We start from the raw sequence: 24,268 nt of genomic DNA on the forward strand, positions 1-24,268 counted from the left end.
ATGATTATTGGATGAATTTGCATAAAAATTAAGTCCAAGAACATTATTAAATTTTTAATAGACCAATTTGATTTAATCATGGGCCAAATAAATTTTTAATTATGCTTAAGAATTAATATGAGCCTAATAAAGGATTTAATTAAGTGCATGGACTTAATTATACTTTAAATGGGTCAAATTAATTTTATTAGGGCTTAATTGGTGAAAATTAAGTTTGAGAGCCCAATTTGATCTCAATTGAGAATATTAGAATTTTAGGTGACCAAATTTATTTTTTACCATGTCAATTGATTGAAATCAGGGGTAAAATTGTAAGAAAATCAAAGTTTTGGGGTCAATTACAGGTTAAATTGAAAATTTTCATGGCCAAGGACCAATCTGCAAACTATAGGGGCTTAATTGATAAAAACTGGGGGTTAAATTGAAGAAAATTGAAAGTTTAATGGTCAATTAGGGGTCAAATTGCGTAACTCCAAGACCAAAGACTAAAGTGCAAAAGACGCATAAATTAGGGGCTGATATTGAAATTGAGCATGGGCTTAATTGCATTAAATCAAAAGTGTTGGGTCAATTAGGGGTGCAACTGAACAAAATTGAAAACTAGAGGACTAAATTGAAGTTGGATAAAAATCTCTAATTTAACCCTAAACAATGTCATTTTGCATTAAAAAAAGGAAAAGATGATGCATCATCTTGTCACTGTTCATTATCTTCTATGTTTTCTTTTTTGAAATGCTACCCGGGTGGCTACTTTTCAGGTGCAATCATATGTCCACCAAATTTGACAACAATTGAACCAAAATAATTACTTGACAACATTTTATCCACGGGTATGGCCCGTTCAGGCTGAATGACAACACAACAACCCCCGCGCCAGCCTAAATTGGCCACCTTAGGTAGCCTTGAACTGTTAGATTTGACAATTTATGTTGTCTACTTTGAACCAACGGTTGGGATCCTTCCCAACCGAATCAAGAACTGAAATTGTCCCCTGTGTAGACAATATTACACTCTTCCATCCTCTATAAATAGGGGTGGATTTCATGGTCTGAGAAGGAAGAAAAACGGTCCAAAGTTGACAAAAAACAGCCTCTTTCCCTAGTTTTTTACCATTTTTGTCTCTCCCTCTCCACCGCTCCTCATGCCGCTACAACTACAACATTGTCGTGATTGAGGGTAGCTAAACCTCTTCCATCAACATAGCGCTTCACTGGCAGCAGAAACCATCACCACCATCGTAACTTTTTCTTCTTCTCCATTAGCTCTCCTGCACCAGGACAACCATGGTTCCTGCCTTTAGCTTCGCCTTGAACCACCACTTCTTCTCCAGTCACACCAAGCACCACCAGCCAGATTGGCAGCAACACCCTCATCCCAAACCCTGTCAGCCATCCATGCCTGCATTGCTGGCTTTCGCTAGTAGTTATGGGGATGGTTCATATCCATTTCCTACCTAACCTAGATGTTGGGTTGATCTCGGCCCTAAAAAAATAACAAGAAAAAGAAGAAGAAAAATTTGTTGGGCCGAGATCGGCCCAACCATTATGGACCAATATGGGCCCACCCTTTTCTGGGGTTGAGCTCGACCCAGTCCATATTTTATAATAATAAAATAATATCATATAATATTTAATATTAATTATTAAAAAATTGATTTTTTTTTCAAAAATCCTTTCAAAAAATTGTGTTTTTCTAAAATGTTTTCTTACCAATTTTGCATAATATCCAGTTTGTATATTTACATTGTAAGATACAAATCCGATATTAAAATATCTGGTTTTCTCCGAAAAAATTAAAAAAAAATCTCAAAACTTTTAAATTAATTTTCCTTTTCAAAAGACAAAAAAATGTTTTGTTTACATGCATACGGCCAAATCCTAAAAAGTTTTCCAAGCATATTTTCCTTGAAAAATTGCATATTTCTCATGTTTTAAAAAGCAAAAAATAGATATCGTAACCAATTTATGATCATCTATTATGATTTTACCAAAATGTCAAAAACCCGATACTAATCATTTTTTTAGGGTTTAGGTGTAGACTTTAATATTTGTGGGGGTATAAACTATACAATAGAGTACACCCTTAAGTATTAAAGACACAATGTGTAAAATAAACGCGATGCTAAATTTTGGACTTTAGAATGGTTAGGATTTAACCCGATAAAATAGAGACTCTCTCATGAAGAGAGATCTGCCTTAAACCTTAGAAAAGACCAACGAATAGAAACCCGACCTAGAAAAACAATCAAAGAAAAATGCAGCTTATCTTAGGTTGGGTATACTAGGGGTGATGCATCTTCCCCTTGCATAACCAGTCCCTTACCCAGATGTATTTTTTTCATTTCTAGCATCTTTTCCAAATAAATTTTTTAAAAAAGGAAAAAAAAGGCATTTAAGTACCGATTTGAAAATTAGAAACCTTCTCACCTAGCAACCTTTTTTTAATCAAATGGTCTACAATCAATTCTCTCAATCCAATTGTTTATTTTTATTTGTTTTACCTCCAAATTATCAAATGAATAGTTGAGATTTATTCTTAAAATTCAATGGTTGATCTTGATTTGCTTTGCCTTCAAGTTAAAATTTTTTTTTATCTATAAATAAATGGTTAAACACATAATAAGGGAGAGAATCTCAAGGGAGAATTAGCCATACAAAAAAATCATATGGAACATTTTCTTATCGCGCGTGTTCCCCACGCACTGTTAACTGTGACAACGCATACTGTACACGCATTGTGGTGTAGATAATTGTAGTTCTACTCTCTTTTCATACGTGTTTCTTTTTCTTTATTTTCATACTGTGTTTTATTATTAATATTTTCGTACTTATAATGATTTATTATTCTTTTAGTCACACTTAAAAAATATTTATAACATATATTTGTTTTATCAAGCGGAACAAAGTTGTTACGGTGAAATGAGAAAGTGATTTTACTTATATATTTTTGTTTCCATACTTATTCCCTCTTCTCTCGCCCCCTCTCTTTTGCACTTTTTTTTTAAAAAATAATATTTACATCTAATGATTTATCATTTTCTCTATTTTTCATATATCTACTGTCTATATAATTTCATTAATGCTTTAACAATGTAATATGAGTATTCTCTCGATTTCCGAATATAGAAGTATATATTTTAAATTGAAAATCTTTTTTTAAATAACATCGACTTTCATCTACAAATATATAATTGTACTCTTTTTTTTATTAGAATATAAAAATAAATAAAAAATAAAAAATATATAAGGCTAAAAAATCAATAAGTTTTAAATACAAAAATATATAAAAGGGAACAAGGCTCCTAACCAAACATTTACATCAAAGTTATCTAAAAAGGGCCAAACAAACTAAAAAAAAACTGACATTAATTAAATGAGGAATCTAATCAACAACCAAAAAGCAGAAGGTAAGACAAATTAGCATTGTTAAATAATTGTATTTTTTAACTCCTGCGTGTTGGTTTCAAGTTATTATGTATGGGTTTATTTACTCCTACTTGTCAAACTACTCGCGTCATAGGTGACGATATTGCCAAGATTTTAGGCAAAACTTTCCTCGACGAAGTTAGTTTAAGTGATCATCATAGTATGCACTCAAGTCTATTATAAGACTATGCTCTCACCAGTCACTTGAAGCCATCTCATTATAAAAAGTTCGAAGTCCTGACACAAATGGTTTACTCGTCATTGGTATTTGCATTTGAGGTTGAATTTTTTTTTTGTTAAAGTTTTTTTTTAAAATTAAAAAAAAATTATATTAATTTTTTATATATTTTTGAATTGTTTTAAAGTATTTATATCCAAATTAAAATTTAAAACATAAAAAATATTATTTTAATATATAAAAAGAATACACTTTAAAAAAATACTACCACGTTTAACATCAAAATCACGTTCATCTTTTTTTTATTAAGGAGTTCAATAAAAAAAAAAAAGTTATAGCACACAACGTCAAGCCATTTCCCTATAAATAGCTTTCCTTTGATGATGATTTAGGTACTCGAGCATCAAAGTACTCAAAGTAGTAGTCTCTATTTCATTCAAGAAAATGGAAAAAACCAATCAGCAAAACAATTCTCGTCGAAAGGCAGATTTCCCACCAAGCTTGTGGGGTTGTAGCTTCGCTTCATTTGCCTTCCCACAAACGGTATACTACTTCTCTTCTGTGTGTATAGCAGTGTAGCTTTTCTTTTAATGATTTTAAGTATCAAGACAAATTTTTTTTCTCTCCAAAAACTGTATATAAGCTTTTATGTTAGTGGGATCTATCATCTAATTCTGCACTAAGATTATAATCTGATGTTTCACAATTGTTTTTTTATTTTTTTTGAATTATTGAGTAAAACTCTATAAGAAAAAACATTATCAATAGACTAGAAAAACACGTTAAGGATTACTCAATGCTATCAATTTATATTAACTGAATATTTCACTGCAGGAATTCGAGTCATACAGCCGACAAGTAGAAGAGTTGAAGGAAAATGTGAAGGACATGCTGATGGCATCCAAAAGGGACCCAGTGGAACATATTGAATTCATTAATCTGTTATGTCGGCTTGGTGTGTCATATCATTTTGACAAAGAGATTGAAAACAACCTCAAGGAAATTTTTGATGACCTTCCTAATCTTCTTGAGAAGCATGACTTTGATCTCTACACTTTGTCACTTCTATTTCGAGTATTAAGACAGCATGGATTCAAAATGCCTTGTGGTGAGCGCATACTTCCACTTTATAGCCTTTCAAACCTTAATTAACATCTCAAGAATTATTTCTTGGTCAGTACTTTAAACTCTGCTAAATCTATGGTCAAATTAAGATTATTAAAAAAATGACTAGAGCAGTAAAATTATTCTTTCATGAAACTAAATAAATACTCTTTCATAATCCACAAACATCTTTTGAAAATTGGCTAAAATTTGTAGTGTTTTTATGAATCAGTTGTGTTCGACAAGTTCAAGGACAACAATGGAGAGTTCAAGAAAACAATCATCAACGATGTCAAAGGCATCCTGAACTTGTATGAAGCTTCATTTTTAAGTGTGCATGGAGAACAGGTACTGGATGAAGCCCTTGTTTTCACAAAGACAAACCTGGAGTCTTTGGCTATGCAATCAAGCCCACGCTTAGCAGATCATATTAGGAATGCTTTGATCCGGCCCTTTCAAAAAGGCGTACCAAGAATAGAGGCTAGAAAATACATCTCTTTCTACGAAGAAGAGGAGTCTCGGAATGACACTCTACTCAAGTTTGCCAAGATAGATTTCAACCGAGTTCAGTTACTCCATCGACAAGAGCTAGCCATTCTCTCGAGGTAATTTTTTGTTCGAGGTCAAAAGAGATATCAGACTAAGTTTCTATTGGAATTTATTTACTCGGTCGCTATTTACATTTTAGGTGGTGGAATGACTTAAAGTTTTCTGAGGAGTTTCCATATGCAAGAGATAGAATTGTAGAGATCTATTTCTGGGCAAATGCAATCCATTTCGAGCCTCAATATGCTATCTCTCGGATGGTGGTCACGAAATATACAAAAATTGTATCACTGCTAGATGATACATATGATGCATATGCATCTTTTGAAGAAATACAACATTTTAGTGATGCAATTGAAAGGTTTGTTTCTTGTTACCTCATAATCTTTCTTCTTCTTCTTCTTTTATATGAATATCAAAGAATTATATTAAGCTGGGCATCTAGTGGATGGAAATCCAGCAAAACAAAGAAATGATACAATAATAGTTACTGTAGCATAACAAGTTATCTCTTCTAAATCTTTCACAAATATTGAAGTTGATACGTAATTTTCTGTCTCAATTTCAGATGCTGCATGGATGCCATCGATCAACTACCTGCCGAGTACTTGAAAGTTCTTTACAGAGCTCTTCTGAATCTTTTCAATGAAACTGAGAGTGATATGGGAAAGCAAGGACGATCCTACGCCTCATATTACGTGAAGGAGGCAGTAAGAATATTTCTCCAGGCTCATGCATTCTTTTTCTATTTCTAGCATAATACAGTCTTTTTTATTTGTATGCTATTAGTTCAAAGAATTGACGAGAGGCTATCAAGTGGAGGCGCAGTGGGCAGATGTAGGCCATGTCCCACCATTTGATGAGTATGTGCCCAATGGATTAGAAACGACTGGTTATGGGGTAATTATGGCAGCGTCCTTCGTTGGAATGGATGAAGTTGCAGGAGAGGAGTATAAATGGCTAAAAAGTAATCCAAAAATTATGAAAGCTGCAAATATGATCGGTCGTTTAATGAATGACATAGTGGGCCATGAGGTATGATATTTAAATCTCTAATAAATAAATAAATTATTAGATATATTGATAATTGAATTCGAATTTACCATATAAATATACAACCTATTTTGAAAAGTATTCACAAATTCTATCTTTCTGTTAACTAGTATAGTTCAACAACATTAACAATAAACTTAAAGAAGTGGTGATTTTACTTATACATTATCTCACAAAACTTTATTTATTTTAATAATATTTTTTTCTAAATATATATATATTTTTTAATTTTATACTTTAACATGTGATTCATTAGAGATTGGGCTTCACTAAACACTATTCATTTCAAAAGAGTTTGATGAGTTAACTTGGTTGACTCGAGTTTTTTTTTAATTGGAATCTTTTTGATGAAGCCTAATCCCTAACCAATCCTATGTTGAAGGATAAAATTGAAAAACAATATCAATTAAAAAAAACTTCAATTAACCCGTCAAACTCATGACATGAGTTATGAGGCATAATAAATTATGAAGCTCAATATTCAATAAATCAAATGTTGAAATATAAAATTAGAGAAAGAAACATATATTTAGAAAGGAAAAAAAATACGATTGAAATTATTAGTGTTTTCTAAGGTGGTGCATAGTAAGCGCACCACATCTTTTAGTTTATTGTTAATGATTTATTTCAATTTATTTTCTATGAAGTTATCTTGGTCCCATGATCTTGGTCTTAAATTTGACATGTTAATTCAAGTTGACTCAGGTTATTTTTTCTATTTAATTTTTATGAGGTTATCACAATTTCATGACTCGAGTCACGGGTTTGGCTGGTTAACCCACGTTAATTTTTCTTAATTAATTGTTTCCTTTCCATTCTTCAACACTGGGTTGATTGGGAATTAACTTCATAATTTATTTTGATTTTCTTTATATGAAGGTTATCATGGTCTCATAATTCGGGTCGTAGATTTGATTGGTTAACTTGGATTGGTCAAGATCGATCCAATATGTTGCTACTCTATTTTTTTTTAAAAAATTTGTGTTATGTTTTCGTAAGTCAAATTATATTTTTACTAATTGTTTGGATTGTCTTTGAACCCATCAAATTAATCATGTCACATTAGATTAGCTTATGTACGATTTTAAAAAATAATTACTAAAAAATATTACAATACCTAGATATTTCAATGTTATCAAATTAATCATGTCACATTAGATAAGCTTATGTATGATTTTAAAAAATAATTACTAAAAAAATTAGCAATATCTAGATATATTTTTTGTATGTTATCAAAATTTTAATATGATCCGTACGTATCTTAGCTCAAGCTAACAATCTAGTAGAATCTATTTTGAAGAGTATTCACAAATTCTATCTTTATGTGAACTAGTTCAGCTTATGATATACTGAATAATTTCTCCTGGATTTTTCAATTATTTTTTTGCATCAGCAAAATTGAACCAGGGCTCTACTCATGACTATTCCTGTCCTTTTTTTTGTGTTTTGAATTTGTCATGCTAAGTTTATTTTTTAACCATTATATAACATCCTATATTTGTTTGAAGGATGAACAAAAGAGGGGAGACTGTGCATCCGGTGTTGAATGCTACATGAAACAATATGATGTCTCGGACAAGAAAGCAATTGAAGACATAGAAAAGATGGTTGCAAATGGATGGAAGGACATCAATGAAGATTGCATGAGGCCAACTAATGCTCCAATGCTTCTTCTTCAACATATTGTTAACCTTGCTCGAGTTACTGATGCTGTATATGGGGATGACGACGACGCCTACACAATCCCATTAAGTTTAAAAGATTATGTCACTTTATTATATGTTGAGCAAGTGCCTATGTGCTAATAATGGGGTAGAATTCTTATCTTGAGCTCATGCTGGAACTCTCTATGAATGTTGCCGAATGTATTGTAATTAATAAAACGAGCTGGTGACTCGTGAACATTATAATTTCTAAGATAAACCATAAGTGTGTGTGATTGTTGTACTAGATGTGTGTTTTTTTTTCCTTCATATATATATATTGAATTTAAAAGTTGAGTTTGAATTCTATTTTTTAAAAAAGTTAAATCTTGTTGTGAGTTATTTATTCTAAATTTTATATATTATTTTTATATTACTTATGTATTTATTTCATACAGGATTGTTGTTACCTATTTTTGGGTTCCCACACAAAAGTGAGAAAATGCAAAAAAAATATATCAAAAACAAATATTCAGAAGAAATCCAAAAAGTAATAAAAGGGAGAAAAGAATGCTGGAATGCTCATAAAATGGCTAGAAATTGGTTGAGGAGGTTCAAAAATACAAGAATTGAAATTTGAAAGTATATTTTTGACTGATGAGAGTCCCGTTGACAAGGAAAATTCAATTTTGAGGAAGAAAAATTCAAAATTAGATGTTTATGGACTCAATTAAATTTTATTGAAAGTTTAATTGAATTTATGGAGAGTTTGATTGCAAGAAAAAATATTTTTAAGTCAATTTGAGCTTTATTTGGAAGAAATTAAAGTTTTAGGGTCAAATTACAATTTTGAAGAGTTGATTTGGTCAAATCAGGGGCTTAATTTCATAATTATTGAAATTTGATAGCCAATTAGGGACTTGATTGAAAAATCCAAAACCAAGGACCAAACAGGAAAATGCACGTAAATAGAGGGGCTGCAACTGACCAAATCAGGGGCTAAATTGAATAAATTAAAAGTTTATTGATCAATTGAGGGTTAAATCACATGAATTCAAAACCAAAGAGTGTTTTGTAAATGACGCTAAAATCAAGGAATTCAATTATAATTTATCCAGTGATTTGATTATAAAAATGCAAAACCTCAAGGACCAAATCATAATGGCCATTTGAATTGGAGAACAGAACCGTTTCATGGAAAACTGTTCATTGTCTTCTCCTCAGCAACTGTTTCAGCAACAAAAATGTTGGAGACGTTTCATCATTAAAGGCAGAAATCGTCTCAATTAAGGGGCATGTCTCACGACTATTAGCAAGCCAGCCATTACGAGCACAAAGCCTTCTATAAAAGCAGAAGAAAAGAGAAGCACTAGAGGGGGAGAAGAAAAAAACAGAAGGAGACGAGAGAAGACGCAGACAGACACAGGGAGACGGAAACAGAGGAGAGGGACTGTTGAATCTCTTTCAAAACTGCAGTATCCGGGATCAAGCTCAGACAAACTGGGAAGACCAAAAAAATAAAAACACAAATATCAGTAGCGAGGAAAAGCAAAAGAAGAGGAAGAACCAGAGGAAAAGAAAACGAAAAGGGGAAGATAGAGGTCCAAAGCACGTTGTTGCCTTCCAGGTAAACTTCTCCAGCTTTGCAAGATAATGCACAAACACTGTGCACTTGAAATTTAATTACATTGCGGCGGTAGCAAACATATGTGAATTGTTCATGTTTTTTTTTCCGTGTATTTATTTTATGGTTTGTATTTTTATATGATAAAAATATAAATTTAATATTAAAATATCTGATTTTCTAAGCAATGTCACAAATATATATATATAACAAAAAAAATGTTTTGTTTTTTTTGCATACAGCCAAACTTCTCAAAAATAAAAATAAAAAAATTTATTATCGTTAGTTTCATACAACAAAAAAATATATATATGTCTTAGCATGCATTTTCAGTTGTAATAACCAGTTTATTAAAATCACGAGAACTAGGCTAATATTTTAAAAAAATAAAAAAAATTATTCTGTTTTTCTTTTTAATATCTAGGATTACGAACTTACACGTAAGACGTATTCCTAATTTTAAATAAAAATTATATTTTTTTTACAATGATTAGAATGGTTCGGTTTTACCTTACAAGATAAGAATCTCCTCACTGAGGAGAGCTTTTCTCGAACCTTAAACAAACCAACAAAAAGAAAGGCATGACAATACCTTACAATATATTAGACAATATTAAAAAAAAAAGCAACTTACCTAGTAAGGCGTATTTGGGGTGCTAATACCTTCCCTTTACGCAACCAGTCCTCGTACCTGATCTCGGAGACCAGTTAGGGTTCCTAGTAACCAAAATATTAGGTGGCGACTCCCTTTATGTTTATACAAAGATAAAAGACAAGGAATTCTTGTCTCCTCATTTTTCCCTATTTTTCCAGGATACCAACATTAGGATTTGAGAGTGGACTCGCTCGCCATGATGTCGGATACGTGCGACAAGGATTGTTGGTTTTATCACTCTCCCTCTCTTTGTAATCTATCGTGTGAAGTTAATAAAATGGAATGAGCTTAAAAATCTTCACTGGACGATTAGTTTTTAATGGGTCTGTTACCATTGTTGTTACACAATTTTAAGCCCCACATAAACAAAAAAGAAAAAAAAAGAAAATACAAAAAAAATTGAAACTTGTGGATTCAAAATGCCTTGTGTAGAGTGCATACTTATAGCCTTTGAGATATTAATCAATATCTTCAAAAATAATTATTTAATAATAGTATGATATAAAGTAGAATTTGATAAAGGTAAACCATCAGGAAAAAAAACCTTGCATTAACCTTAATAGAAGTATCTTCAATCTTTTTATTAGTAAGTCTAACCTGCTCAAGAATATGTGCAATATATTTCTACTAAGAAAGAAGGTAACCTCTAGGTGAGTAGACTACCTCAATACACAGGAAATATCATAGATAACCCAAATCTTTTATTTCTAACTATCTAGCTAACTTTGTCTTCAAAATTAAATTACTATCAATGTCATCACTAGTAATGTCGCGGGGTGCGCGACGTCGCGGCGATCGTCCACCCTCCGGGGTGTGTGTAGTGGGGGATATATATATCTGGTAAATATAGGGAGACAAGGAATTCGTTGTCTCTTATCAATGAAAAATGGTGTGGGAGTCGCCACCTAGTATTTTGGTCACTAGGAACCCTAACTGGTCTCAGAGCTCGAGCACGGGGACTGGTTGCGTAAAGGGAATGTATTAGCACCCCAAATACGCCCTACCTAAGGTAAGCTGCATTGTTTATTTTGTCTGATAAAATTCAAGGTCTCGTTGTGTTTTCTAGTTATTGGCCCTTCTATGGTTCAAGAAAAGTCCTCCTCAATAAGGAGGTCCTTATCTTATCGGGTAAAACTTAACCGTTCTAATGTCTATGACAAAAAACCATATTTTAATATCAGGAAAAAAAAACATTTTATATATAAATTCATAATCCCAAATCTGAAAATAAAACAAAAAGATTTTTTAGAATTTTTGAAATATTGGCCTAGTTCTCATGGCTTGAATAAACCGGTTATTAAAGCCAAAATGCATGCATAATACATATATTGTTTTTGAAATTTTCTTTTGTTGTATGAAAATATGATGTTATAATATTTATATATATATATTGGAGAGACTAGGCCGTATTTTAAAACAAAACATTTTTTAATTATGTATATATTTTTTTGATGTTTTGACGTAAATCGGGTATTTTAATACTGAGTTGATATTCTTACGGTATAAAAACACAACCAAATATTAATCCACTTTGATAAAAAAATGCAGAAAAATCAAAAATATTTTAAAAGATATTTGGGAAATTTTTTGAAAGTAAAAGACATTTTTTTGTTGAAAATCTTTGACGCTTTGACGAAAACCGGGTATTTTAATACCGGATTTGTATCTTTACAGTATAAAAATACAAACCAATGCTGGTCAAAATACAATAATAAAATTACAGAAAAAGAAACATATTTTTTTAATAATTTTTGCAGAATTTTCTCAAATTTTTTTCATATATATATATATATATAAATAATACAAAATATAATATATATAATATATAATATTAAATCGGGTTGGGCCGGCCCAACCAACTGGGCTGGGCCGGTCTCAGCCCCAAGTGTTGGGCCGATTTCGACCCAAAATGTATTGGGCCGATCTCGGCCCAAAAAACTATTACTCTCTTCTGGGCCAAACCCGGCCCAGAAGATTGGGCTGGGCCAGGACCAGCCTGGCCCAGCAACAATGCTGGCGGGGGGAATTATTTTCCCCCCACCCTCCTGCATGCAGAACGTTATTCGTTCTGCATGCAGGAAACAACACCTAGATGCAGCAACGGAGGGGAAGAAGAATTACTTGGCGCGGAGGAGGCTGTGTGTCGCCGGTCTGTCGGCCTCGCTGGTGGTGCTGCGGTGGCTCCAGGCGGCGTTGCGGCTGCTCCGAACGTCCGGTTTCCCTCTCCTTTCGGTTCTTCCTCCTTTTCTATCTCTGTTTTTTTTGTTTTCTCCCTGTTTTCCCCCTTCTCCTCCTTTTCTTCGGGTCTCTTCCCTCTCTCCCCTCGGTTCAGCGTCCTTGGATCCCATTTATAGAGCTAAGGGCAGCTTTTTACAGCTCACATGGGGGGGGGGCAGCCGGCTGGTCGGCCATGGGCGCGACTGCCCAGGTTCGGTGGGTGGTGCGCGGTGGGTGGTCGGCCATTGTGTTCGATCGGTGGGCTCCAGGCGAGAGAGAGAGGGGGCCGGCCAAAAATTCAAAAAAAAAAGCATCCCTTTTCCTTCTTCCCCGCTGCCTGTTCGGGGGGAAGAAGAAAGATGAACAGTGTCGTTCAAAACGACACCGTTCTGCCCTCTTTTTTTTTTTTTTTTGAATGGATGAAACGGCGTCGTTTTGGAGAAAACGCGTCGTTTCATTTAAATGTGGCGCCAGAATGCGCCAAAGTCCAAATCAGCCCTCAATCATCTTTTGTCCCTTCAATTGCATCCCTGCCGAAATCGAACCTCGTCCCTATATTTGGCCGCGTTTTTCACTTTGGTCCTTGGCCTCTGAATTATGCAATTGAGCCCTTAATTGATCAAATAACTTCCAATTTCTTCAATTAGGCCCCTGAATCAATTAATTCCAACCCTCCTACTTGCGCGCCTTTTCCAATTTGGTCCCTGGTTTCAGATTTCTTCAATTAAGTCCCTAATTGGCCCTTAAACTTCAATATTTATGCAATTAAGCCCCTGATTTGACCTAATAAATTCCTAAAAAATATATTTTGGCCCCAGAACTTAAATTTCTTCCAATTAAAGCCTAAATTGACTTAAAAATCAATTTTTCTTGCAATCAAATCCCCTATAAATCATTTAAAAATCCATAAACATCCAAATTTGGGCTTTTCTCCTCCAATTTCAAATTTTCCTTCTTAACAGGGCTCCCCTCCTTCAAGAATATACTGTCAAAAATCCAATCTTTGTATTTTTAACCTCATTTACCAATTTTCCAACCATTTTCTGAGCGCTTTTGCTTCCTGTTTTTTTTCTTAACCTCCTTTGGCTATATATATATATATATTTTTATATATATATTTTATGGGGGACCCAAAAATGGGTTACAACAGATGCCCCCTCTTTATAATGCTTACGGAGCAAGGATTTTGCGCAGTAAGTTTTATAAAGATAAACCCCAAAACAGAGCTCTCGGAACTGATCTGGTTGAAGCTTGATTGATCTGATACTTGTTTTTTATAGCAATCTCAACTTGGAATCCCATCTGGCGATTCCATTTAACAAACATGAAATATGAGGTCCCATCTGGCAACCTCCTTTAACCAATATCAAAATACGAGATCCCTTCTGGCGATCTCCTTTAACAAAAAATCTTAGAATCCCATCTGGCGATTCCTTGTAACCAATGTTGAAAAATGAGGTCCCTTCTGGCGACCTCCTTGGATGAATATCGAAATACGAGATCCCTTCTGGCGATCTCCTTTAATCAACTTGGAATCCCATCTGGCGATTCCCCTTTTTCTTTTTTTTCCTTTTTTCTTTTTACGAGGTCCCATCTGGCGACCTTCGAATAGTGAAACACGAGATCCCTTCTGGCGATCTCCTTCAACTTGGAATCCCATCTAGCGATTCCTTTTTATTCAAACGAAAAATGGGGTCCCATCTAGCGACCTCCAAATAGTGAAATGTGAGATCCCTTCTGGCGATCTCCTTTATTCAACTTGGAATCCCATCTGACGATTCCTTTTAACCAACATGTAATACGAGGTCCCATCTGGCGACCTCAAATAGCGAAACACGAGATCCCTTCTGGCAATCTCCTTTAACTTGGAATCCCATCTGGCGATTCCTTTTATTCAAAAAACGAGGTCCCATCTGGTGACCTTCAAAATAGTGAAACACGAGATCCCTTCTGGCGATCTCTTTTAACTTGAAATCCCATCTGGCGATTCCTTTTATTCAAACGAAGTACGAGGTCCCATCTGGCGACCTCCAAACAGCGAAACACGAGATCCCTTCTGGCGATCTCCTTTAACTTGGAATCCCATCTGGCGATTCCCCTTTTATTATCCAACATGAAATACGAGGTCCCATCTGGCGACCCCAAATAGCGAAACACGAGATCCCTTCTGGCGATCTCCTTTAACTTGGAATCCTATCTGGCGATTCCTTTTATTCAAACGAAATACGAGGTCCCATCTGGCGACCATCAAATAGCAAAACACGAGATCCCTTCTGGCGATCTCCTTCAATCTTGGAATCCCATCTGGCGATTCCTTTTATTCAAACGGAAAATGAAATATGAGGTCCCATCTGGCGACCTCCCAATAGCGAAATACGAGATCCCTTCTGGCGATCTCCTTCAATATAGGAATCCCATCTGGCGATTCCTTTTATTCAAAGTTGAAATACAATGTCGTTCTTCCTGATGGCAGGGTTCAAAACTTTTCATTTTCTCTCTTTGTCTTGTTCTTCTTGTTGTCCCATAATCCACTATGGTTCGAAACCGTGATTCTTTGCTATCGCCCACTATGATTCTTTCTTCGTCTCCAATCTTGCTGGAATGTATTAAGAACTCCTCCTGTAATGATTCAGAAAGCATATATGCAATGATTTATGATTAGATGCCATGCATGCATTCGAACCTGATTTTGAAACATAGGCCCCATCCTCTTCTTCTAGTTCATGAGACTCCCTCTTAACATGAGCTTGTTTTTTGAAGTCGTATGCTGGATTCATCTCTCGTGTTGTCTCTGACTTTCTTCAAGTAGTCCTTTTCCCAAAATGTATGACTTGTTATTGCCCTTTTTGTCATGCTTTTGTCAAATGCTTTAGCTTGGTTTTTAAATCTATAAGCCTTTGTACATTTTACAACCGTAAAACTTTTCACGAAAACATCTCTTATTGCCCCCAGTGTAGGGGTGTGATTCGAGTCTAGGCTTTTGTATAGAGAAGAAACTCGTTCAGCCGATGCTAAACTTTTTAGGTGTGATGACAACAAGACATGCACTGTTGGGATAAATGCAAAAATGATTGTTGTGAGATCAATGCAAAAGAGAAAGAAGTCAATGGCCAAACTTTTCTTTATTGATTTAGGAGCCTACATCAAGCATAATATCTTTTTACAGAGTCAGAATTCACAGGGCGAGCTAGGTCTTCTCCATCCATTCTAGCCAACTTCAGTGCTCCTCCTGAGAATGCCTTCTTTACTACGTAAGGACCCTCGTAATTCGGTGCCCATTTGCTTTGATAGTCTCCAGGTAACGACAATATTTTCTTCAATACTAGATCCCCTTCTTGAAACAACCGCGGTCTAACCTTTTTATCATATGCCTTGGCCATTCGTTTCTGGTAAAGTTGGTGATGACATATTGCAGCTATCCTCTTTTCGCTAATCAAGTTCAGTTGCTCATATCTCACTTTGGCCCACTCAGCCTCCTCTAATTCGGAATCTATCAACACTCTTAATGACGGGATTTCCACTTCCAAAGGCATCACTGCCTCCATACCGTACACCAGAGAATATGGGGTAGTCCCCGTCGAAGTCCTGACTGTAGTGCGGTATGCAAGAAGAGCAAATGACAGCATCTCATGCCAATCTCTATATGTGACTACCATTTTCTGAATAATCTTCTTGATGTTCTTGTTGGCGGCTTCTACTGCTCCATTCATCTTTGGTCGGTATGGTGAAGAATTCGAATGCTTGATTTTCCATTTGGCACACAGCTCTGCTATCATTTTGCCATTAAAATTCTGTGCATTATCTGTCACTATCTTTTCCGGAGGACCATATCGACAAATCAAATCCTTCTCTATAAACCTCTTTACTACGTTCTGTGTTACGTGGGCATATGAACTGGCTTCCACCCACTTTGTGAAGTAGTCAATAGCTACGAGGATGAATCTATGACCATTGCTAGCTTTTGGGTTAACAGGACCGATCACGTCGATTCCCCACATTGCAAACGGCCAAGGAGATATCAGATTAAATAGCGGAGCTGGCGGCATATTGACCTTGTCACTGTAAACTTGACATTTATGACATTTCCTGACATAATCGATACAGTCTTTCTCTAGTGTCATCCAAAAATAGCCAGCCCTTTGGATCTTCCTCGCTATCATATGCCCGCTAGCATGGGTTGAGCAAATCCCCTCATGGACCTCCCGTAATGCCTTTTTAGCATCTACCTCATTTAAACACCTTAACAGGGTTCCATCAAATGATCTTTTGTACAAAATCTCTCCATCTAAATAGAATTCTATAGCCAACCTTCTCAAGGTTTTCTTATCCGTTCTGGAAGCTCCCACCGGATATTCATGATTTTGCACAAGGTTCTTGATATCATAATACCAAGGTTGTCCGTCCATCTCTCCTTCAACTAAACAACAGTGAGCTGGGTCATTTCTAATGTCAATATGTACCGGTTGTACCTTGCACTTGAGATCAATGGTAGTCATAGCAGCTAATGTGGCCAAAGCATCCGCAAAATGGTTCCCTTCCCTTCCCAGATGGGTGAATCTAATTTCTTCAAATTCTTTTGCTAACGTGGATAGGTATTCCTGGTACGGCCTCAACTTTTCCTCCTTGGTTTGCCATTCCCCTTTAACCTGACAAATAATCAACATTGAATCTCCATATACATCTATCTTCTTTATCTTCAACTCTAATGCTGCTTCTAAACCGAGGATACAAGCTTCATACTCAGCTGTATTGTTGGTGCACTCGAAATGCAGTTTAACCGAAACTGGATACTGTTTCTTATCGGGAGAGATTATTACTGCACCGGCCCCATTACCATATACATTCACTGCACCGTCAAAAAACATCGTCCACCAATCTGTCTTCTCTTCTTCTTTCTCTATTGATAATATATCTTCATCAGGGAAGTCAAAATCCAAAGGTTCGTAGTCTTCAACAGCATTATCGGCCAGATGGTCCGCGATTGCACTTCCTTTCACGGCTTTCCTTGTCATATATACTATGTCATATTCTGCCAATAAAACTTGTCACCTTGCAATTCGACTTGAGAGAAAGGGCTTGTTACAAATATACCTCAGAGGATCCACTTTTGAAATTAACCAAGTGGTATAGTATAACATATAATGTCGCAACCTCTTTGCTGCCCACACCAATGCACAACAAAGCCTTTCTATCTCCGTGTATCTAGACTCACATTCAGTGAATTTCTTGCTTAAGTAATAAATGGCTCTTTCCTTCCTTCCGGTTTCATCATGCTGTCCTAATACACATCTCATGGCTGCTTCAGTTACTGTGAGATATAATACTAAAGGCTTTCCTGATACCGGAGGAACCAGTAAGGGTGGATTTTGTAAATAATGCTTAATTTTATTGAATGCCTCCTCACACTCCTTATTCTAGGTTCCGGGATTATTTTTCCTTAGTAGTCGGAATATAGGTTCACACGTTGTTGTTAGCTGAGCTATGAACCGAGCAATGTAGTTTAACCTTCCCAAGAATCCTCTTACTTCTTTCTCCGTCTTGGGTGATGACATGGCTTGGATGGCCCTTACTTTATCTGGATCCACCTCTATTCCTCTGTCACTTACCACAAATCCTAACAGCTTGCCCGATTTAACTCTGAATGAACATTTTGCAGGATTAAGCCTTAGTTCATATTTCCTTAACCTCTCAAACAACTTCCTCAAAACTTCAACATGATCCTCCCCCCTTTTAGACTTGGCAATCATGTCGTCTACATACACCTCAATTTCCTTGTGCATCATGTCATGGAACAAAGTCACCATTGCTCTTTGATAGGTTGCTCCTGCATTCTTCAATCCGAATGGCATGACCTTGTAGCAGAACGTTCCCCAAGGTGTGACGAAAGTTGTTTTTGCTTTATCCTCCGGAGCCATTTTTATCTGGTTGTATCCTGAAAAACCATCCATAAAGGAATATGTGGAACTCCGGGCAGTGTTGTCCACTAAAACATCTATGTGTGGTAGCGGAAAATCATCCTTGGGACTAGCTTTATTCAAATTCTGAAAATCCACGCACACTCTAATCTTCCCCTCTTTCTTAGGTACCACAACAATGTTAGATACCCATTGTGGATACCTAACTACTTCTAGAAAGCCAGCATCCCATTGCTTCTCGAGTTCTGTCTTGACCTTCATCCAGACATCTGGGTGGGCCCTCCTCAGCTTCTACTTGACTGGCTTACAACCTTCTTCCAATGGTATCTTGTGTACTACAATATTTGTATCCAAACCAGACATATCTTCATAGGACCAAGCAAAGACATCTGAATATTCTTGTAATAGGGTGACCATTTTTATCCTTTGTTCAGAAGTAATTAGGGTACCTATTTTCAACTCCTTCTTGAACTGATCACTGCCTACATTAATGGTTTCGAGTTCCTCTGCAGTAGGTTTCCAAGTCTGTTCCTGTTGTTCTACTAGCCTGGTGAATTCACAGATATTGCTTTTATCCCACTCTTCTTCTTCCATAGCTATCACATGTTCGTTCAAGTTTGGCCATTTATTCTTGATGCTTAATATATGTGATGTTGTAGGAGATCCGCTTTCAGGATTCCTGAAAGCGGGAAGTGTTTGGTGTAAATGCATAAGAAAAGAAGGCAATTTGTGAAAAGTGCATGATCTCACAATTTATTTAAAGAAAAGGTGGGCTCTATGACAAACATAAAATCTAGCTGACATCATGAGCCTTGATTGTCAACTAGAGGAAATAAAAGCAAACATAAGCAATGACAAAAGCATGTTAAGGCAAACAAAGTTGGTTTACATTTTGAAAACCACCAGAGCTTCTTGGGTAACCCAGTTCTGAAACTTCTCGTCCGGAGCCAACTTGCGCACAAAGGTCTTGGCGGAGACGTCTTCTATGGTGTAGACCGTTAGTTGTGGGAATGCTTCATCTCCCTTTCTTGCTACTGTCTTCATGTCATCTTCTTCCACCTTGTTTTCTCCCAAGGTATTTATGCTCATGTTTGATAGCTCTTGATCAAGGCTTTCGGCTTCTTTATCATGTTGCATTATGTATGCAGCTTTTGGGAATGACACGCTAAGGGGAGGGATTTCTAGCTTTTCTTCTTCAAGCTCTCTTCCTTTAATTCTAGCCATCCTTCTTGCCCTTCTTCGACCAGCAGCCCACCGATAATCCTCCTGGTTGGGTTGATACCCTAACCCAAATCTTTGAGCAGCATTTTTCATCATTGTCGGACTAACCCCTTCTGGTATCCCGATAATGAGGTTATACTGAAATGGGATCCCGCGGTCCAAAAAACATAGACTTGCCATCCTTGCTGCTTCTGAGATCCTTGGCCTTCTTAGCACTGTGTTCTCCGGCACCCAGTCAGTGTTCACAATCTCAAAGGCATGGATATTGTTATCCTTGCAATCATCTGCTTCGATAAAAGGCACAACCACATTCTTTATCATGGATACTGTCTCCTTGGCCTTGACAGTTACCAACATCCCGTTCATGATATACTTCAGGCATTGGTGCAATGACGAAGCTACTGCCCCTGCTGCGTGAATCCAAGGTCTTCCTAACAACATACTATAGGAAGGGTGGATATCCATAACCTGAAGTGTTACTAGGAACAATTGTGGTCCCACATATAGCTCCACTTCTAAAGTCCCAATTATTGGCCTAGGCGAGCCATCATACGCTCTAGCCATCATAGTACTTGGCTTTATATGGGATTCATCGATCGGCATTTCTTCCAGAATGTGCTTTGGCAACACGTTAAGGGCCGAGCCATTATCAATGAGTACTTTTCCTATGAGGCAGTCCTTGCACCTAACCGTAATGTATAAGGGCTTGTTATGTCCGGTACCTTCAGCATCAAGTTCATCAGCCGTGAAGTAGAGGTAGTTAGTTGCATGGATCCTCCCTACTAGATGTTCCATGGTTTCATGCTCAATGTCTTGGGGTACATATGCCTCATTCAATACCTTTTGCAAGGCGTTTCGATGCGGCTTCGAGCTGAGTATCAAGGACATCAGGGAGATCCTAGCTGGAGTCTTCTTTAGTTGATCTACGATGCAATATTCGCTGTGCTTGATCAACTTCAGGAATTCATTCGACTCCTCTTCCGTTACCGGCTTATTAACTTCTAGTGTCTTGTCCAGATCTACCACTTCTTTGCCCTTTGCCTTCCTCAAATCCTCGGGCGTAAAGCAACGACCACTCCTGGTCAAACCACTTATCTCAGTTTGGAACAAAGGAAGAGGGGCTCGAATGTTGGAGGTATAACCATAATTATAGGGCATGGCATTGTGATTCCCTTTTGTGTAGGATGGTTTAACCAAGATTAGCCTTGGGGCCCCATTAGCTGTTTGTTGGATTCTGCATACTCCTATCATCTCATCCTGACCCTTCATCATGCTCACCTCAACCCTGCTCTCCATGGGTTCAATTCTCAATTGCCCTATTTTTAACATTTTTGCAATCTTTTCTCGAAACTCGATGCAATCTTCAATATGGTGCCCATCTCTTCCATGGAACTCACAATAATCACCTCCCGCCGGATGGCTTCCCGCATTCGTCTCTAGAAATCCTGATCGTACTAGCATGTCGTACATCTTTTTCATAGACACCTTCAACATCTTGCATTGATTTCCAACTTCTATCATGCCTATTCCACTACTGCTTGAGGCATGTTTAGGCAACGAGTTTGAATTAATGTTGGGCTTGTCTTCAAAGGATACCCATCCTATCTTAATAAGCTCCAACAATCTTTTCTTGAAAGCGTAACAGGTTTCAATCCCATGCCCGGGATTACCCGCATGATACTCACAAGTCAACTCGGGCTTGTACCAAATTGGGAATGGTGGTTGTAATGGTAGTGTAGGGATAGGAGCGATGTGCCCAATGCTCAATAGTTTGGCGTACATGTCCTTCAAAGGCATGGGTAGTGGCGGTAGTTGTTCTGAAGGGTATCTTATATAGGGTCTTTGGTAGTGATTTTGGTGGTTTGACTGGTTATTTGTTCGACTGGGGGAAAAAGGTTGGTTAAAGTTCATGTGTGAGAATTGAGGGGTAGGTACTTGTGGATTGTGGGAATCTACTTTCTTGCCCTTATACCCGCCTTCCAAGTTGTTAATATCGCCTTCTCTCTTTCTTCCAATAAAACCTTTCTTTTCCACTGGCATCGCTATTCGCCCTGCTTTAATCCCTTATTCTATCCTCTCGACTATGCGTACCGCATCATAGAAATGTTGAGAGGAGCTACCCATTAGGTGCTCATAATAAGGTGCCTTGAAGGTATTGGCAAACAAGCTCACCATTTCTGTTTCTATCAAAGGGGGTTGGACATGTATGGCCTCATCCCTCCATCTTTGCGCATAAGCCCTTACCGACTCCTGGCTCCTTTTCTCCATTGCCATTAGACTTGTTCGATCAGGAGCGATTTCCATGTTGAACTTGTACTGTTTGAGGAAAGCCTCCACCAAGTCTCTCCAGCTTCTGATCTTGACACTATCTAACCTCATGTACCAACTCAATGCGGACCCTGAGAGGCTATCCTGAAAGAAATAGATTAGCAGCTTATCATCGCGGATCACTTCTGCCATTTTATTGCAGTAGGAACGAAGGTGAGTGTTTGGGCATTCCAAACCAGTATACTTAATGAACTCTGGTATCCTGAAATCTTTTGGTACCACGATGTTTGGTACCAGACATACTTCAGCTGCTCGCATAGGGTCAAACCAGTCATTACCCTCAACTGCCCTTAATCTTTCTTCCAAAGCAAACAACTTGTCCTGGTCCATCAGACTGGGAGACCTATTATCCGGGGTTCCTTCTGCTGTTAAGTCAATAGTGACTGGAGCATGAGTTGGTAGAATAGGAGTAATAGGCACAAACTGCTGCCCATTGGCCGAGTTTGCCCCCTGGTTTTGAGATGTTTGAGGAATGTGAACTGCTGGTGCTCCTTCAAGTTGTTGTGCTGATGTTCCCTCCCCATTCTTAGCTCTTAGAAACTGCTCCAGTAAGTCGGTTAGCCGAGAAACTTCATTCTTTACGGACTCCAACTCGGTCTGATAATGTGATTCTAAGTGAGCTCTCTCTTCGTTCTCCATTCTTGCTCGAGACCGGGTGTTGTGAATTTTGGATGTGGGACCTATGTTTCACGGTCTAGGATGCATGGAGAAATGTAAATGAATGTATGATAAAAGAAACAATGTATGAATGCATATGTAATATGAGTTTTTTTCAAAAAAACGATCGATGGCCAACATTCCTCTTATATAATGGGCATGGACTCTTTTTGTCGCGTTCCTTATCAGGAGTAGTTTCTGCTCAAGCTGCTGCTTTGGTAGGCTTATATATTTTTGCAAAAGATGGGTCAAAGCCCCTTTTTATTAATATTGGCTAATACATCTCTTGAAAAGATGGTACAAAATAAGAAAATAAAAATACATCAATCTTCATTCATATCTCTAGCCACTGGTAGGAAAGCGAGGCCTCGATTCTCAATTTTCTCTAAGAATGCATCCGTCTCAGCCAAGCTTTGTCGATAACGAAAGATGTCCCTTCCCACCCTTCAAGCATTGGTTCTAATAATCCGTGTGTGAATGACAGCTTCATCCATTTGCTCGTCTACCTTGGCCATCTTCTCTATGAGCAACACGTTGTTACGATTCAAGGTATGGTTGTTGGTGTCGATCTGTTCTTTATGTCTTTCTGAAACTTCCAGCTTTTTGGTCAACTGTTTCACCTTTTCTCGTTCTTTGTCAAACTTCACCTTCATCATTCTAATTTCAATTTTCTTAGCTGCCAAATCTGCCTTCAACACCTCCTCTTCATTCCCCTTTCTTTCGAACTCTTGTAATTCAGCTAGGCGACTTTCTCTCATCATGTATTTCTTGTTTAACTCATCATACTTCTCAATTCGGTCCAACAACTCCGCTTGAACATGCAAGAATTTGTCCTCGATATTCTCTTGATAGCCGTTGAAGTTGGCTTTCGATGCTTCCAATTCAGAGCTGCTTTGCATCCAATCTAAAATCAGTCTTCCTCTTTCTTTCTCAGATTCTTCTATTACGGCCTTTCCTTTGCTCAATTGCAGCTCCAACACCCCTATTTTCGCATCTCTGGATTCGAGCTGTTCGTTTAGAAACACTCTGCTTTTATCTCCTTCCATCATCATCCTTTCTAATGTTGCTTTATCTCCCTTGCTCTTTCCCAATTCTATTTGGAGCCTTTCTAATTGCTCCATAAGGTCTTCCTCATTACTGACCTTTTTTCTTTTCAATGATCCTTCTTCAATTCGTGAAGGCCCATCTTCTGGACAAGGCTTTTTCGGATCGGCAATCGGGGTCAAATTCCTCCACCTTTCATATCCTTCACTTGAGCTCGGGTCTCTCAAACTTTCTGACTCCTTTTGAATCATAGTCAAATGGCACCAATCTTGTTTGATGGTTTCAAGAACTTCTCTCGCAGATTGATCCTTGAAAAACCCGAAAAATTCAGCAAGTCCCACAGTTCTTGGGATGTGTTGTATGCCACCTAATTGTCTTATCACCAGAGCCAGAGCATAGCTGACATAACCTGTAATCCCAATTAAAGGTACCCAACATTTTTGTCCACAACTTACTATGACATCAACTGATTTAACCCAAGGGGCCTTCCAACTAAAGCTGCTACTAGGTAACTCTTGCAGTTTTTCCATCCAACCTTGATCACCCAGGATTCCCCATTCTTCTTCCTCTACTATCTTCAAGGGTTTTTTGGTTAAACCACCAAAAATTATTAAAGATCGGCTTCTTGGTTTCAACATGGCTCACCATCCAAATGTAT

The 24,268-nt window shown here is 37.2% G+C and overlaps 1 protein-coding gene across 1 annotated transcript; it reads left to right on the top strand.

Moving 5' to 3' along the window:
- The first annotated feature begins 4,020 nt into the window (after positions 1-4,020).
- LOC133667889 (probable terpene synthase 6) lies at positions 4,021-8,111 on the top strand. Its single transcript, XM_062087586.1, has 7 exons — positions 4,021-4,146; positions 4,438-4,711; positions 4,940-5,312; positions 5,396-5,614; positions 5,822-5,963; positions 6,043-6,288; positions 7,815-8,111. Exons 1-7 carry the CDS (start codon positions 4,048-4,050, stop codon positions 8,109-8,111), a joined length of 1,650 nt encoding a protein of 549 aa, XP_061943570.1. The 5' UTR covers positions 4,021-4,047.
- Positions 8,112-24,268: the final 16,157 nt, after the last annotated feature.

Source organism: Populus nigra, chromosome 11, assembly GCF_951802175.1.
Source record: "Populus nigra chromosome 11, ddPopNigr1.1, whole genome shotgun sequence".
Classification (NCBI taxonomy): Eukaryota; Viridiplantae; Streptophyta; class Magnoliopsida; order Malpighiales; family Salicaceae; genus Populus; species Populus nigra.

Coding starts and splice junctions, on each gene's coding strand:
- LOC133667889 (XM_062087586.1), top strand. CDS start 4,048: ATGGAAAAAACCAATCAGCAAAACAATTCTCGTCGAAAGGCAGATTTC. Junction 4,147..4,437: donor CATTTGCCTTCCCACAAACG/GTATACTACTTC, acceptor ATTTCACTGCAG/GAATTCGAGTCATACAGCCG. Junction 6,289..7,814: donor ATGACATAGTGGGCCATGAG/GTATGATATTTA, acceptor ATTTGTTTGAAG/GATGAACAAAAGAGGGGAGA.